General features: G+C 39.2%; 2 protein-coding genes across 2 annotated transcripts in view; one reads left to right on the forward strand and one right to left on the reverse strand.

Moving 5' to 3' along the window:
• Window positions 1-252: 252 nt before the first annotated feature.
• calr3b (calreticulin 3b) lies at window positions 253-3,511 on the reverse strand. The gene is made up of 9 exons (XM_088428632.1): window positions 3,315-3,511; window positions 2,983-3,084; window positions 2,465-2,668; window positions 2,286-2,380; window positions 2,004-2,213; window positions 1,736-1,849; window positions 1,218-1,361; window positions 1,050-1,142; window positions 253-978 (listed from the first exon to the last, which is right to left on the reverse strand). Exons 1-9 carry the CDS (start codon window positions 3,409-3,411, stop codon window positions 790-792), a joined length of 1,248 nt encoding a protein of 415 aa, XP_088284758.1. The 5' UTR covers window positions 3,412-3,511; the 3' UTR covers window positions 253-789.
• Window positions 3,512-8,200: 4,689 nt separating this feature from the next.
• LOC148414831 (dynein axonemal heavy chain 8-like) overlaps window positions 8,201-16,405 on the forward strand; it is a 35,090-nt gene continuing 26,885 nt past the window's right edge. The window contains exons 1-20 of the mRNA XM_088428631.1: window positions 8,201-8,278; window positions 8,376-8,474; window positions 8,572-8,718; window positions 9,067-9,264; window positions 9,342-9,418; window positions 9,495-9,594; window positions 9,661-9,780; window positions 9,882-10,017; window positions 10,559-10,746; window positions 10,823-10,903; window positions 11,013-11,129; window positions 12,116-12,235; window positions 12,295-12,433; window positions 12,608-12,681; window positions 13,741-13,847; window positions 13,920-13,995; window positions 14,565-14,691; window positions 14,757-14,932; window positions 15,207-15,333; window positions 16,104-16,339. Coding sequence (XP_088284757.1) covers window positions 8,216-8,278; window positions 8,376-8,474; window positions 8,572-8,718; window positions 9,067-9,264; window positions 9,342-9,418; window positions 9,495-9,594; window positions 9,661-9,780; window positions 9,882-10,017; window positions 10,559-10,746; window positions 10,823-10,903; window positions 11,013-11,129; window positions 12,116-12,235; window positions 12,295-12,433; window positions 12,608-12,681; window positions 13,741-13,847; window positions 13,920-13,995; window positions 14,565-14,691; window positions 14,757-14,932; window positions 15,207-15,333; window positions 16,104-16,339 — 2,508 coding nt within the window. The 5' untranslated portion in view covers window positions 8,201-8,215. The remainder of the gene's footprint in view (window positions 8,279-8,375; window positions 8,475-8,571; window positions 8,719-9,066; window positions 9,265-9,341; window positions 9,419-9,494; window positions 9,595-9,660; window positions 9,781-9,881; window positions 10,018-10,558; window positions 10,747-10,822; window positions 10,904-11,012; window positions 11,130-12,115; window positions 12,236-12,294; window positions 12,434-12,607; window positions 12,682-13,740; window positions 13,848-13,919; window positions 13,996-14,564; window positions 14,692-14,756; window positions 14,933-15,206; window positions 15,334-16,103; window positions 16,340-16,405) is intronic.

Raw genomic sequence — 16,405 nt, forward strand, 5'->3', positions numbered from 1 at the left:
TGGTATGTTATAAACTGAAATATATACGTATATGCCTGTGTGCAAAAATTGTGCTCAAGTCTTGGGTAATGTTACATTCAGCATAGAATTTAAGTGGAGCTTTTTTAAAAAGTATTGGACATGAAAACACATCAAACTATAGGTAGCGTTTTACTGCTTAATATGGACATGAAAACACATCAAACTATAGGTAGCGTTTTACTGCTTAATATGGCTAAAGTGGCCCTTCCAGTAAAATACACAGCCGAAATATAAAAACTTTGGGAATCATTTATTCAGACCAAAAGAAATGCCTTGATTTAGTCACACGGGTAATGAATTCGAGGGTACTTCAGACTCCTTTCATCACACAATTATAATATAGTAGACAGTGATTTCACATCATTTGAAGGCATCGTATTTAGGCGTTTTCTAGTTGCACTGCAGGGTGGGTGAATGGGAAACATTACAATAGCATCCTTGAGGGTTTTTTTTTTTTTGTGATTTCAGTGATACACAAATTTTCCACAGCAAAAGTTGACACTTAAATATGAATAATTTCCAACAAATGTGGCATAGTTTACCATTCACTCTGGCGCAAATGTGCTGAGAAACAGATAAGGAGAGAAACTTTCTCTAAGAGTTAAAAAAAAAAAAAATCAATTTGTGCACCCAGCCATTATTATGGAGATGCAATGTTGACACAGTGGTGATGTTTATCTTCCCTTGATGTTTTTTTAAGGGTGAGGATGCACAGCAGCCAGAATATCCTTGGAATGTACAGTTTTTCTCTCTACAAAGCAGATCTTCTCAAAGCTCATCTTTGGGCTTTGCATCATCATCCTCATCATCGTCGTCATCTCCCTCATCCTCATCATCATTATCATCCTCGTCCTCATCTTCATCATCCTCCGCATGAGTGTCGTGTTCTTTGTTTTTCTCTTCCTCTTCCTTACGTTTCAGTTCATCTTGTTCCTCTTTCATTTTCTGCTCGGGTTCCTGTTGATGAATGCAAAATATTTAGTAGGAGCATCTTGTAATTTTAATTTACAGAGGAATATGCCTAATACCTTTGTGACACCCCATGTCTCATTTCCAATGTCCTCGGCTTCCTTTGCATCATCGGTGATCAGGAAGTTGTCGAAGATGGTGCCAGATTTAACCTGAATGCAAAATTGAGCTTTAACACCCTGGTGTCAATGTGTCATCAGCATTACAGGCGTGTTTGTCTTGCTTACCTGCCAAAGGTCGAGACCAATGACACCGATGTTGTCATACTTGTAGATGGTTGAGTCAGGGCTGTATTCGGGATTGTCGATTTCAGGGTGCACCCATGTTCCTTTGTAGTTGGGGTTGTCCATCTGCTTGGGTTTCCAGTCTCCCTGCACATCATAGCCAAAGCCTCAATCTTTGTGATGTTGTGTAACAAAAGCGTATAATTTACATAATTCTCGTCCGTGAGTCTAGCTTAGCAGGACAAAGATGCACAATTTCATGTTGGGGTGAGTTGCGTTGGATGTACAGCGTCATTTAATTAGTTGCTTTGGTGGAATCTTGAGCATGTTGAGTGAGATGTGTTTTGACAGACCGTTGCTCTGATAAAATAGTGCTTTGCTGCCCTCTTATGTCATTTATAGGAAATTATATTTGAAAGCGCTACTTGCGTTAATAGTGGTTGCTTGGGACGTTTCAGACATCTAGGAACTGGGAAAAAAAAAGAAGTGTCCTGCAAGGAAGCCGTTGAGCTATTGCCTACCTTGTATTCTGGGTTGGGGATCATGGGAGGCTCCCACTCTCCGTCCATGTCTTCATCCCAGTCGTCTGGCTTTTTGGCATCAGGGTCAGGGATGTTCTCAGGCTTGTCCCAGTCCTTAAGAGTTAAGACATTTTCATTTATAGTATCAACACCTCTATGTTGGCACTTACTGATATTTGAGCCATTACGTGTCATCCTGAGATATATTTACATAACAGTTGTTATTTCACACGACAGTTCACACTAAAATGTTACTTGTCTTGCTCACCTCAGGCTTGGTGTCGTTAGGGTCGTCGATCTTGGCGCGGTCATCCCAGTCTTCGGGCTTCTTGGCTTCGGGGTCCTTGATCTTCTTTGGGGGCAAGAAGTCCCAGTCCTCCTCTAGGCTGCCTGACTCCACCTTTTTGTTATCAATTTTCACCTCGTAGGTTTGGTCGGGATTTAGAATCAGCGTGTAAAGGTGGCTGAGTTCATCATCCTGAAAGGGGGAGTTTGATATGAAATCTGTTTTAGGGCAAGTCATCTCCTAAATGTATATAAATAAATTTACCTTGCACTTAATTTCCTTCTTAATGAGGTGATTCTGGCCCTTGTAACTTAAGATAACATGGACCTTTTTGGTGCTGTAGCCACAAATATCCGGGCCTGTGAGACGCAAATGATCAGCATCATTAGCTTGCAAGTGCATCAGTTACATTCAATGATGGCAGTGGCAGGGCTGTGACTTACCAAACATGATGTAATATGAGGACTCTCCATGCATGGCAGTCTGATCCAAGTCGGCCGGGAAGACCTTGACGTAGCCACCACCACAGTCTATCTTCTGCTCGTGCTTGACGGTGAACTGGATGACCAAACTCTTGCCTTCATTGCTGAATGGCTCAAAGCGGGCCGAGGATGCGTAGAATCGGGCATCCTGGCTTGTCTGGAGACCTAAAAAACATACAACAGGGGGAAAACCCAATTGGCTGACTGCAGGTTAGGTGTGTTTTAAGTCATTGTTGCAAAGATGTTCATCACATGTATATCATCAGTCATTGAATTGTGCATTAGGTCAATACCTGTATCAGTAAAGCCCATCTATAGTTAGCATATTTAATTTGACGTTATTTCCTTGTCAAAAACAGTATAGTTTTGCTTTCTCTTCGAGCATCCGAGAGACTAGACACAAAGTCAGCAGTCGTAACAGCACCTTTTATCTCTCATTTTGCGCATGATTAAAAACTTCAAAGGAGCATAACGCTCACCTTTGTCTTTCTCGGCGTCCCCAAAGAATTCTCCAGCCGTCAGTTTCCATTCGCCGTAGTCAGATTTGTGTTTGGAGTCCACCCAGCGTTTTCTCCATTCATCTGAACGACAAACACACAAGGCAGATTAATGACTTAACAGTTAGCACGAGAATACACCATCATATCCCTTACGCCCCCTTAAGAGGGGACTCCTTGTTAGCCAATAAAACGTAACACGTTAGCTTTAGCAGGTTTAAAACACAGTCGTCAACTATGAGTAGAATACAAGCGAATTTGACATTCGACGTTTATAGCCGGATATTAACTTTCGGTTTTGCCTGCAACCTTACCGCCATCCGAGAATTCTTCCCGAAAGTAAACCTTGGCTTGTACGCAATATGCCACTAAAAGCACCATCGCAGTAGACAAGATCTGCATTTTGCCCATCTTTTCTTGTCTCAGACTTCACGTCCTTCTCGGGGATCTTTTCAGAGAGACTTCACACTGAAGTGGAGTGCCTTTCCAGAGCCGCGCAAGCTAACAGATGTCTACATGCCATTGGACGAGCAGAGAGCGCCGCTGGACCAATCATAGTGGACCACGAAACATAGGACACTTCTGAAAACTGATGCGGGATCAGCATTTCTTTATGACATGCCTCACGCTTTACTACAGTACACCGATAGATGTCGTCGCTTCCCACATCGACGCGGTTGCGCGTGTTGGTTGGTTATAATCTCTAAATAGTTGTAATCTTTCTTGTTACAAAGATGTATACTGATATGAAATGATGTGTGGCGACGTATATGACGCAACTGTTAGAACAAATATACTTACAGGTGTGAAATATGTCGAGCCAACATAACGCTACGTTCAAAATTACTGGAAAGTAGGAAATCATCCACACTTAGCGTTACCAGGCTCGGATGATTGAAAGAAAATCAGTTTTAAGATAATACTCATTTCATTAACCTTTCGCATTCACAGTGATACTACCAAATGTACACTTTTGAATTATTATTATTTGTGTTAGTATTTTATACTACACTAGCAACAACTTCTCGAAGGCTTTTGAACGCACCATTGACTGCGGATATTCAAGTTTGAGACGTTACTCAGTTTAGCGGAAGAAGTTGAAACCTGAACTCTTTCTCGGAAGATCTGTATGACTGATTCTTCCGTAAATTACCTAATAATTCTATTTTGACAAAAGAAAGTGTTTTATATGGTATTTCTGTTAAAGAGTCATCTCATAATCGGGTCATTTACAAACTCATTATTTTCGGTTCAAAACAAAACAGAACAAACACTTCAGGTCCATACCCAATTTAATTGCTTTTCATAAATAAGTGTGCCATTACTTTTAATCCTTGTAATGTATGAAGAAAAAATGCAACGAAATTGTATAAATTAGTGAAGGACCTCAACTTTGTTGATCACCCTGAGCACCCCCTTTTTGTTTTTGATTTTTAATTGTATTTATTTTTAAACATGCTTCTCCTTTTATGTATACTTCTTAGGCTTGTCTGTTACAAATCTATTATTACTCCGAACAATGCCAAGATGTTCGTTTGATGCTGAAAAGTTAATTTGTAAAATAAAGTTATATATATAAAAAATATACATATAGTTTAGCGCGACTGTATGGCATAAGCGTGAATTATGACGAGGACCTCTTCAGACAACCATACATCTTCTAAAATAGCAACAGCCCACATACAACGCACACGTCAAAATGAGCACACTACAAACTTAGACTCAGGAAAACCAAGCACGACGTAAGAAGCGAGCACAGTGACGAGGCAATCGGACAGAGGGTCGAATTTAGAAACAAAAAAACGTTTGTTTGTTTTTTTCTTTTTTCATTTTAATTTTTTGTACATCATTAGCACTGGCATTTTTTTGGGAAACTAACGCTTATTGGAAAAACAAGCTGTTGTTTTTGCTTAGGTAGGCCAGCAATGCAGAGCAACATGTTCCGTGTTATTATTGAATTAGAATTTCATCATTTTAGTATTCAGTATGACCGCTGTAAGGTATTGTTTTGATATGATGTGAAGAACCGTCGCCCATAATTGATTTAGTGTGAATATTTTGAATTTATATGCATGGTTTTGGACCTTTAATAGGGTTTTCGCTTAATAGGAAGTCCGTTATAAATATAGTTGAGGTGATCATTTTAATGGCTTTTGAATAAATATACGTAAAACTCTTGTAAAAGTACAAAAGTGTAAGGAAAGCACAGTACTGTGATCATGTTTTAGACCTATGTAGCAACCAATCGGGTCTCATATAAATATTATGGATATTAATGATGAATTAATAACTGTTATTCACCCTTTTTAATATTTCCAGCAGAAACTGGAGGATTGCTTACACCTGCCGGAGCTTTAAATTATGGAGCCCAAAGAAGGGGCCATCAGTCAGGTACCGAAAAGTGCAAACATGATCACCGCAGTTTATTTAGTATATTACTGTTACTTTAATGTATTTAAATGATGGTTGTTAGCTTCAGGATAATTACAAGCATGCAAGGAAGGAACGAAAGGAGAACTTGGGGCCTACACATCACTATGTGATCAAAATGCTGGCCATTAGGTTAGATTTGACACCAGCTGGAGTGGAACAATTCATTCTGGACTACTCGGTGAGGATGCACATTTTGGACAAACTTATTATCAATGCAAACCAAATAGAAAATTGTAGCATTGTCAAAGAGCACCAATAATTACAAATGTGTTGTTGATGATCACTTTGTTAAAACAGGAAAAACGTCTAATCACTTTAATAGTTGTACTATTTCACTGTTGTTGGATGTAGCTGGATCCCCTTGATGATTTTTTTGCTGAAAATGGAAGTTCGACCCTTGCCTTTCTGTATCAAGAGGCCAAACATCCTGGTATAGGTGGGTGTCATCCTTGAAAGATGATCATTCTTTCATTTGCATTTATCTCATTCAAACTCATTTGAATTTAATTTCAGAGTGTGGCCGTGCAATTCCTGGGCCCCAAAAAGTGCTGCGGCTTATTCATGCAAATTTATCAGAGGAGCACCTCACAGGCATATATTGCTACTTCACTCGTATTCGAACGGATATTGCTTTGACTTCAGACAACATACATGAGGTAGGACAGTATAAAAAATATATATCTTCTTACAACATTTGATAATAAAAGCAGCAGTGTAGGTGACAACTGCATATGAATATTAATGACTATATTTGGATGTTAATGTGAACAACGGCAAAAAAAAAAAGCATAATTGACAGTGGAGTGACAGATGATAATATTGAACATGGTTTTGTAAAATGCTACTGCCAGTTCTGGCTTCTTTTCACAGTGTCTTTCAATTGGTTGGCAAATATTTTTTCTGCTTCTCAGGAGACCTTTTTTTCCATGTTTGATGCTCGAGAAGGCTACCCCAAAGCCATCAAGAACAGCTTCAACATTCTGCTGCCGACTTTCCAAGCACTGCTAAAACTTGACAAGGCGAAGCATAGATCCAAGATTAAGCCAAACTTTGATCATATATTTATGAACTGTGTGACAGGCTTAGATGGTAAGGTTCCTATCCAGTGGTATGTTTAAAATAGTCACAAATGGTGTATTTGTTGCCATAGTTGTCTTGTATCCACCCCAGTGATCCAGATGAGCTATCAGAATGTTAAACTGGCAGAAGCCCAGAAGGTTGACTTCAGCAAACTGATAACCTTTGATGACATGACCACAGCAGCGGCTGACGCTGAACTTGTCAAACTTCTGGAGGACATCCTGAAAAAGTGGCATCAGCAAATCGACCAGGTAGTGTAAAAAAGACACAATGCACAGATAAGGTCCCTGTAGAAATCACCATCCACTTTGTCTGTGATGAGTAGGTCCTGCTGGAGACTCAAGCGCTGAAGCAAGGTCTGGTCACGGAAGGGCCGCTGAGCGAGCTCAATTTCTGGAGGCAGACATTTTTAAAGTTCAACTCCATCCTCAGTCACATGAACAGCGCTAAGTGCAGGACAATTACAACCGTGCTCAGAGTTAACCGTTCCAAAGCACTGAAGGTATGGACAGTCTCTTGATGTTTATTTTCTATGGAATAAGTTGGGATGTAAACATACGTTTGATAAAGCACTGCTGGGGCACCAAGAATCACAAACTCTTAGTTGTTAAGAACAGATCCAAGATAGCAAAAAAAAAAAAACAACAATAAAAGAACAATAGAAACACAAAAATATGACAACTGGATAAGATGAATTTCACTAAGAAGTAGTGGATTTAAATGAAATTTTATAGATTTAAATTGCAATGTTTGAATCAGTTCCAGAAGAACCCTGCACTTGACTTTAAATCTTATGACCTGACAAACATTTGACACAATTAAATGGAAATTATTTTTTATTTCATTCAAATGAAAAAGCTAAATCATTTGATGCAAAGATTTGTTCTGTTATTGTTCGCATTTCTTTACTCACATTTGACTTCTTGATCTCATGGGAGATGGAGGTTCGACGCCGTGCTGCTGCTTCTACTCAGCCATTGCTTTTGGTTTTCGTCTTTGTTTTTTAAATACTAAAAGAGCAAGTTTTGTGTATTGTAATTTCATTTGGACTTTATCACCCGTGAACATGACAAAAATCAGGGTGTAGGAATTCTGTTGTGGATATTTTCCCCTGACAAGGCTGCAGGACCTTTCGCTTGTCATGGATTCCCTAACAATTCTAAATAATGTCACAGCATGAAGAAGCCAACTGCACCACATCATGTGCAAATAGCAGAGATGCAATGCTGAGACTCTCAAACTGGACCCCCTCAATGCTTCGGCTGCACCTAGCGATTCTGTCCATAAAAGTAATAAACAGAATGGGTGACAAAGGGCAGCCTTGGCGGAGTCCAAACCCCACTGGAAATGGATTAATCTTACTGCCAGCAATACGGGGCAAACTCCGCGATGATGATGAGGATTTTTATTATTAATGGCATTATTACTTTCTCAGTGCATTTGCGTTATGTTGTTTTGGTTAGATGTGGCCTGTTCTAGAGGCCAGGGTGACAGACAACTACAATGAGGCCAAGGACAATGTCAAATTCCTGGACACTCTGGAAAAAGTATGCCAGCCTCTTTATACCAGTGACCCGGTATGTAGTATCATTTATTTTTATAGTGAGGTAGATTTAAAAAAACTAGATGTAATGTTATTTACTATTGTCTCTATCAGGCCACCATTGTGAAAAGCGTGCAGAACATCATTAACGCCGTTCATATGATCCACATGGTGTCTCGGTACTACCATACCAATCAAAAGATCTCGGCCATCTTCATCAAAGTCCGTAAATCCATTGCGCTCCACACACGTAACATAAGATGCACAGTCTACCAACAGTACAATTGTAATCAAAGATTGATCCGATATGTGCAAACAGGTCACAAATCAGATGATCATAGCTTGCAGGCGGTACATTGCCAACAACGGCACGTCAATATGGGACCAAGATGTTAAAAGTGTTGTGAAGAAAATACAGGTAAATGATACAATCATGCCGTTTATGTTGCGTCAGAAATGCATTGAGCATTTGACTACTTTTTTTGTGTGTGTTTTTTAAATTAATCGTTTACCAGGAGTGCCTTGGTTTGTATCGGGAGTATGAGTCTTGCTTGGAGAAAACACAGGAAAAAACAAAGGAAATGCCGGAACAGAGGCCATTTGGGTTCTCGGAGATGCACGTGTTGAGAAAGTTTGAGGTCTTCTGCAAGCGCCTTGAGCATGTACGAATGATCTTTCATATGCTGACATTTATCCACATAGAAGCCTTTCACTTGAGACCTGAATTATAGTACACTATACTGTATATATTTCAAATAAATTGGAGTGCCAGAAAAACTAAGGTAGATTTATAAGGATTTGACAAGACCCCTTGTGGTCAGATACTATTAAAAAATGAAAACTGATAACATGCTAACAATAGAATGCAAGCTTGCAGCAAACTAGCATTCTTGATACAGAAAGCACAAAGGTGGATCAAACATAGGATATAACATCTAATACTTTTTCAAATTAAACTGAAAGATAATTGCTACCACATATTAAGCTTTGCTAAATTATACCCTCTGCAGATCACCAAAATAATGTCGGTATTCAAGACGTTCGAGTGCCTGGCAAAGTCCAATATCGAGGGCATGGAGGCGCTGGCGGGTCAGTTCCGCAAAGTCTCCACTGAACTGAAGAACAAGCAGGCGGATGTGTTTGCTTCGAGGACGGTGGCGTTTGAAGCCGACTACGAAACGTTCATGTCTCATATAAGCACCCTTGAGGTACGTGGCGAATCTGAGACCACAGTACTCTCTCCAACTCAATGCTATATATATTTTTTTTTAACTCCTGTTTATAGGAGCAGCTAAAGACATTCATGAATTCAAGTTATGCCAAATTCGACTCATCCCAGCAATCTCTCATTGTAATACAGCGGTGAGTGCAAACTTGATGATCCACAATTTTTTTTAAATACTTAAAGCACAACTTGTTCACGTTTTTGTTGTTGCAGTTTTCAGAAACTAAACATTCCCTGCCTCAAGGCAGAAATGCCCATTGCTTTGGGTTCTATTCTCAAGCTCTACGTCTCAGAAGTGGAAGCGGTGTCAAAGGTAGTGCAACTGACGTATTGCTCTATTGATATCATGCTCATATAATGTTGATAAATTTTCTCACAGCTTTTTGAGAAGCAAAACGAGGACCCGCCAATAGGGCGAAACATGCCACCAATTTCTGGGAGGCTTCGATGGGCCCGACACCTCTACAAGAAAATACATGAGCCCATATCATATATACGTGTAAGTTGGAATGACTTACACAAAGAAAAAATACAATGAGCTATCCTATACCAAATATTTCCTCTACTAGGATGACTTCATTTCATTTGATCTCTTTACAGGAGAACTCTGACATTCTGACTACCCCTGAAGGACGTGCTGTTGTCAAATTGTACAATCAGACTACAGCTGCGTTGCAACGCTTTGAGTCAGATCACCACAAAGCGTGGACAGCAGAAGTGTCAAAGCTGGATTTTGGTTTGTTCTCTAGCGATAGGAACCTGATAGGATAGGATAGGAGCCGCTTTTCCACTTGCCATCTAAGCTGGCTGTTGCCTTTTTCACTGTATTGTGTAAACTGTAATGGATTCCAGTGTGCAATGCAAGGATGAAGTGGAGATGCAAACTTTTTGGCTTCAGGCATTGAATCACAGGCAAATGAATGTGGAATATGGAATCATTCAATTCAGAGGGCAGCCATACGGACAAAATATTTGTGTTCAAAGTACGCGAGTGTTAATTAATCAAGGTCAGCCTCACTGTCATCGCAGTGCTAACATTGACTTCTCTTCCATTTGGTAGCATCCTTAAGTGTGCACGCTTGGACAAACAACCGTGCCACATCTGCAAGTTGTTACTGAAATGCATGAAGCATATAAATGCTCGTTTCCAATATGGCATTTTGCTTGGAAAGCTGTGTGAAAGTGTCTTAAGTCAATAGATAAAAAAATAACGCCTTAGCGGTACACAACATGTTGGGTGAAAATCGGAAATTCATATGTACTTTGTGTCTTTGCAGCTTTGAATACGACACTCTTGATTCGCTGCACTGTGACGGGAAAGTACTTGGTCAACTTTGATTCCAAAATAATAGAGGCCATTCAGGAGGCTAGCAGTTTGGTGAAGATGGGCCTGGATGTTCCAAAGCAGGCATTGCACTTCCTCAAAGTAGAGACAGATTTAAAGAACTATCACCATCGTCTCCACGTAAGTCTGCATCCCATCTTTTGCTGTCCTTGCTGTACATTGAAAACAACCTAACACTGTCGGTTTCCGCATGTAGACTGCTTTGTTGGAATACAAGCAAATTGTTGAAAACATACCAGCGGACTTCACCAACCTGATGATATCAAAGACCACACAAGTAAGCTAATTTGTGAATGCAAGCCAGTACATTCAGAATTTTGTGAGAAGAAGAAAAAAATACTACACTTGGAGTGTTACTAATCAGTATATTCGTGTCCAATTACAAGATGGACTCCCTGCTTCGCTACGGGTCAGTGATGGTCACGTGGTCGTCCATGCTTTTGGACAAGTATTTTGAGAATATTGAGGATGCCTTGTCTGAACTCAAGAGAATATTAAGTAAGGTATGTGCCTCAAATTAGAATGTCTGAGTGGTTTCAAGTAGGAGTGCAGCTGTAGTAAAAAATAATGCTCAGTGAAAAATAATGGCAAGCACAGACAACCAAACAACATTTCTCTTAATTATGAATAAATCGATTTGAATAAGTTTTTTACTATCAACTATCTTTTTTACTTATATTTAAACTCTGCTTTGCAGCACACTGTTTCACTCCTCTTTCGCCAACTCCTGTATGGGATGAATTTGCTGGCTGAAAAAGAATGTTGAGTAAATATGGTTTCTTTCAATGTGATCAGTAGGAACGGCAACAAAGTCAGACAGTCAGCATCAACGTGTGCCTTCATTTATGACATCTATCACTATATCATTATTATTTTTTCTTTTCATTATTATAATAATAATAATAATAATAATAATAATAATAATAATAATAATAATTATTATTATTATTATTATTATTATTATTATTATTATTATTACAACTAGGGCAAGTCGGTGAACAAGTCGTTAGTACATCCTCCTCACAGTTCAGGGACCCGAGTTCAAATCCACATCTTTCCGGCCTTCCTGTGTGGAGTTTGCATGTTCTCCCCAAGGCCGCCTGGGTTCTCTCCGGGCACTCCTGCTTCCTCCCACACTCCAAAAATATGCATTGCAGGTGTATTGGACATACTAAATTATCCTTAGCTGTGATTGAGAGTGTGAATGGGTGTTCGTCTCTGTTTGCCCTGCAATTGGCTGGCAACCAATTCAGGGTGTCCCTTGCGTGGATAAGGAGCTATAGAAAATGGATGGATGGATTATTACCACGATTATTTTGCACCCTGAATTGGCAATAGAATGTAATTTTAGAAGAAAATTGTAAGTATTGTATCTTGAGCCACAATTGCAGTAGAAAGACTAGTCAAGTTATCACATCAAGTCAAATCCTGTCAAGAAGATTAAGGTTTTAGGTTTTGTGACCTCAAATCATGTTTCCATTTATTCCAGGTACAGGACATATCTAAGGTTCACATTGACGAATACCTTCAAGACATTTCAGAAAGTGTTCTTTTTGAGCTGCCTGAAGATCACGCCTCTACAATTGAGCATCTTATTCATCTCATCGAGGTAAAAGGCAAAAACCGCTGGGTTATCAATTCATCAGCATCAATTCATTTCTTTTTTAGACTATGTGCCAAAAGTGGGTCACATCACTAGACCTTAAGTGCTATCATGTGAAGGACTCCGTGAACGAGTTGGGCAAAGTGTTCTATTCTATTTACAAGTATAAGCAAACCAAGAGCGCCACGGACGGACTCAGTTCTGGTACTTGCACATCTGTTTCTCCGCTCCAATCGATTGTACTGTACAATAAAGCGATTTTGATGACATTGAGTATACACACTCCTTGACCACATTCGTCAGCTTCTAACACGGCCTCCAATTGTGTGTGTGTTTGTGTTTTTTTTTTTTTTTTTACATTTTAATTTCATGTTATAGTACAGAAAGACACACAGAGGTCCTCCGAAGCATCAGAGAGCCAAGAGAAGTACAAAGCGACACGCTTCGAAAAGGTTTGTGTATTCACAAGTGACATGACAAGACTACACTTTTGAGTCAAGGGGGACATATTAGAAAATATCTCTTTGAAGGACCTTTAAGACATTCAACCGCACCCTAAAATTAAAGTTGGGAAAACTGCTCCACTTGATGGCACACATTTAGTGGAAGTTCAATCAATTTCCATTGCACTGGCCAAGAGCACCATCTAGAGGTGTAAAAAAAAAACAAGTGGTTCATAAGACTTTATTTTCCCATCACTACCTAAAATAACTTTCAGATTTTTATTATATATATTATTTTATTTATTATATTTTATTTAGTAATACTAAAAATATTTATTATACTCACATCACCTTTATTGAGTAACTCAATTTTAGCATTAGCAACATTCCTATAACTATGCAAAATGAACCGTCATGCTATTGCAAATAAAAAGCACATATAGCATATAAAATATTCATACAACATAGATTTTGAGGAGCCATTGATTGGTTGGAAGATTACGATTTTGCAGTGGATCGTCGACTTTGCGTACAATGCCCAAATCGTTTGATCACAGTCAAATTGATAGACTCGGTATACAGGCTAGTTTATGGTAAAAGAGTGTTTTGCCATTGGGGCTTACAAACCTCCATTAGAGCAGCAGATTTCCCAGCATACTTTGTTGCAGTTCTAATTATTATTTTTGACTGTTTATTGATATGCGTCCTTATCGACTGGCAAAGCTCAATATATTACAGGGGTGTTGTTTTTAGTCATGTATTAAATTATTGCTGCTTTTCATGTTATTGTGATCTGCTCACACACCAAGTGAAGAAGTTACTCCTATCACTCCACAGACAATGTGGAGATGTTATGAAAAAGGCAGCCAGCCAAGTGCTACCAAAGACACTTCCTTTGCTGATTTTAACACAAACGTTTACGCAGTTGTGGAATTAGGTTTGGGCTGTTTTAGCTTTTTTTTTTTTAGGGTATTGTTCAGTGCAATGTCCACGGAACCATGCCCACACAAGCTGTTGCACCTTCTAATTAACCAATAAATTAATATTTGGTGCCAATAAAAATTTCAGGACTTCACAAAGCAGTATGACGCCTTTGGTGCGAGGATTTTGGATGCACTGGTAGAAATGACAAAGTTATCTCTGAAGACCTTGGAGAGGCGAGTCTGTGGTCCTGAGTAAGTTCTCTCTCTTTCTGTTGAAGACACAACATGGATTTTTGATGTTAATAATAATGTTGAGAATTACAGTGCTTTCCAGAAGAGGATTGACTTTGGCTGGATCCCCATGATAAAAACTCAAGTGTATTTAAATGCACCCAATGTGGTAAGTAACGCACAGGAAACTTAAGGAATCCATCTTTAGCAGGAGTTACTCTGTGATGCCCATTTTGGGACAATTTTGGTTTTGAATTTTCTTGGACTATCGGTGACGCGCTCAATTTTTTTTTTTCTATGTAAGAAATATTTTGGTTTTCAATGATAAATGGTTTTGAAAAGTTAGCTTGCAACACTGATCCTCACCCAGGCTTGAACTTAAAGCCCTCATTTGAAATGCTAACACTAGCTTCAAATGCTATATTTAAAACTTGAAGTGCTCATTTGAAACCCTAACTAGATTTAAATGCAATTGTTTTAATCCTGAGCATTGCTTACAACCCCAATCATTAAACTTTTTTTGAAACCCTGATCTATATTTGAATCTCTAGATACGCACATTTAATAATAATAATTAATTAAATCATAAACCTGCATTGTCGTCCTAATTTTAAATCTTATTTAATCAATGAATCTTAGTTATGAAATCATGAATATATCTTGGATGTCACTATTAGTCTTGTTTGCAAACTAATCACCATTGACAGGAAATATGACATAATTTGTGGTTCTCCACAGGTGATGGTCCCCCCTGTCGAACAGATTCATCTCGCCATACATGACATGATTGAATGTGTCTTGGACGTCAGCAAGGGCATTCAATCCTGGGAGCTTGAGTACAAATATGATAGCGCTTCTCTTGGAGGTGAGTCTCCACAGACGAAAACAATACTGCTTTCAGTTGGAGTGATGCCCCAATCCTTTTCGCAGCACGTGAGAAATTGAACTTCTTCAATCGTGTCATCAAGCATGAGGATGTCAAAGCGATCATTTTCTCTATGAAGTCGGCCCTGAAGTTGCATAGGGACAATGCAGCCACCGTTCTGGATCGATTTAAAAAGAGGTTCAAGGAGCTGTGGACCGAGGACAAGGAGCGCGTCATCAAGGTACTGAAATGTACATCAGCAGGGGGATCGACTCGATGAAAAAAATTAAGGGTCACGGGTCACCCATTTCACCGGATATGTCCGAACCATCTCAGTCGGGCCGATCTTCATCTCTAAAACCTCTAACATGTACTTTGCCTTTAATGTCCTGACCCAATCTATGCTGGTCATTCCCAGAGTCCTTCGAGTCGTTCGTTACAGGGTCCAAATTTTGGCATGTCGCTCTAGGGAGTCTTCTAATGAGTCTGAATGACACCTGTTCTTTCTTTTCAAGGCCTTCATTGACAGCAAACCGTCCTTAATAGAGATCAAAAATACATTGCAGCACTATGACACGTTTGAGAGTGAAGCTGAAGAAATCCAGAACATCATCCTTGTTGGAATGATTGAGCTGTCAACAGGTAAGACAACATGTTTTCTTTTATGTCCATTTGAAGAGGAAGTCAAGTCAAAACAAATGGCTTTACATTACAGCTATGGGTGGGATCTCTCAATAGTGAAGAGAACAGCTTTTTTAATGTTCATTTAAATGGGATGTCATTGGCCAGATAGCAAGTTGAGTGTTGACAATCGCAATGGCGCAAATGCTATTTGCTAACTGTGCACATCTACCAAAACACAAAATGATAGAAACTTCAATCCATGCTCACAGTTAAACAGATTTGCCCAGGCATAAAAATAAGCCCCTAATGTTTGTTAATGCCTTTAATGCCAACCATTTACAAATAGTAAGAACCTGAGAGGCAATTTCAAGCATGAATCACACGTTGGGCTCGAATTTGGTAGACAGGCGCAACTAAACCAACTGGATATAATAGACCAACTAAAAGTAGGTCTATTATGTGACGCAAGTAGTATAACGAAAATTGGATTGATTTGATGGTGACATTTAGGCAGACAGATTCAGCTCCGTGGAGGTGTGTGGGGCATTTCATTAATTAATAGGAACAGTACGCATTTGCCATTACCTCTGAATCATTATAATAATCAATTAATTGAATGAAATATAATCATTGTCATCTGAAAAATATTTTTGTCAATTTCTTTTTGTTTCCAAGGGGAAAGATTAGGATTTTGAGATATCAATGTGGTCAGAAAAAGATTGAACTAGTAAGTCAAGGCACCCTTTTAGTAACTTTACATTGATTTAAGATGTGCTTTTTCTGATCAGGACATTTAAAGGAATCCTTAAAGACCGAGGCTAGGGCTTGGAAGAAGCTCCTGTGCAGCTATCTGCGTATAGAGTGCCGGAAGAACATCATCGACATTAGCCTTCAGACGCACAAGAGCTTCACGCAGCTGTCACATCCCATCACAAATCTGGATGATGTTCGCTGCGCCATGAAGACACTGGCCAGCCTGCGGGATTCTGAAATCAATACGGACATATTGCTGATTTCTACTCAAGTATATTTTGCATACTATTTGCATTTCTCTTTTACACTAGATCTGGAAAGTCATGGTTTCCTAATC

Source organism: Hippichthys cyanospilos, chromosome 12 (assembly GCF_059441005.1).
Source record: "Hippichthys cyanospilos isolate Australia breed blue-spotted pipefish chromosome 12, RoL_Hcya_1.0, whole genome shotgun sequence".
NCBI classification, from domain to species: Eukaryota; Metazoa; Chordata; class Actinopteri; order Syngnathiformes; family Syngnathidae; genus Hippichthys; species Hippichthys cyanospilos.

Bases quoted from the DNA above. Each gene is read 5' to 3' on its own strand.
- calr3b (XM_088428632.1), bottom strand. From the start codon at position 3,411: ATGGGCAAAATGCAGATCTTGTCTACTGCGATGGTGCTTTTAGTGGCA. The intron at 2,214-2,285 runs GTAAATTTATTT...TCCCCCTTTCAG, and splicing joins AGAAGGAAATTAAGTGCAAG to GATGATGAACTCAGCCACCT. The intron at 1,143-1,217 runs GTAAGCAAGACA...TTTTGCATTCAG, and splicing joins TTGGTCTCGACCTTTGGCAG to GTTAAATCTGGCACCATCTT.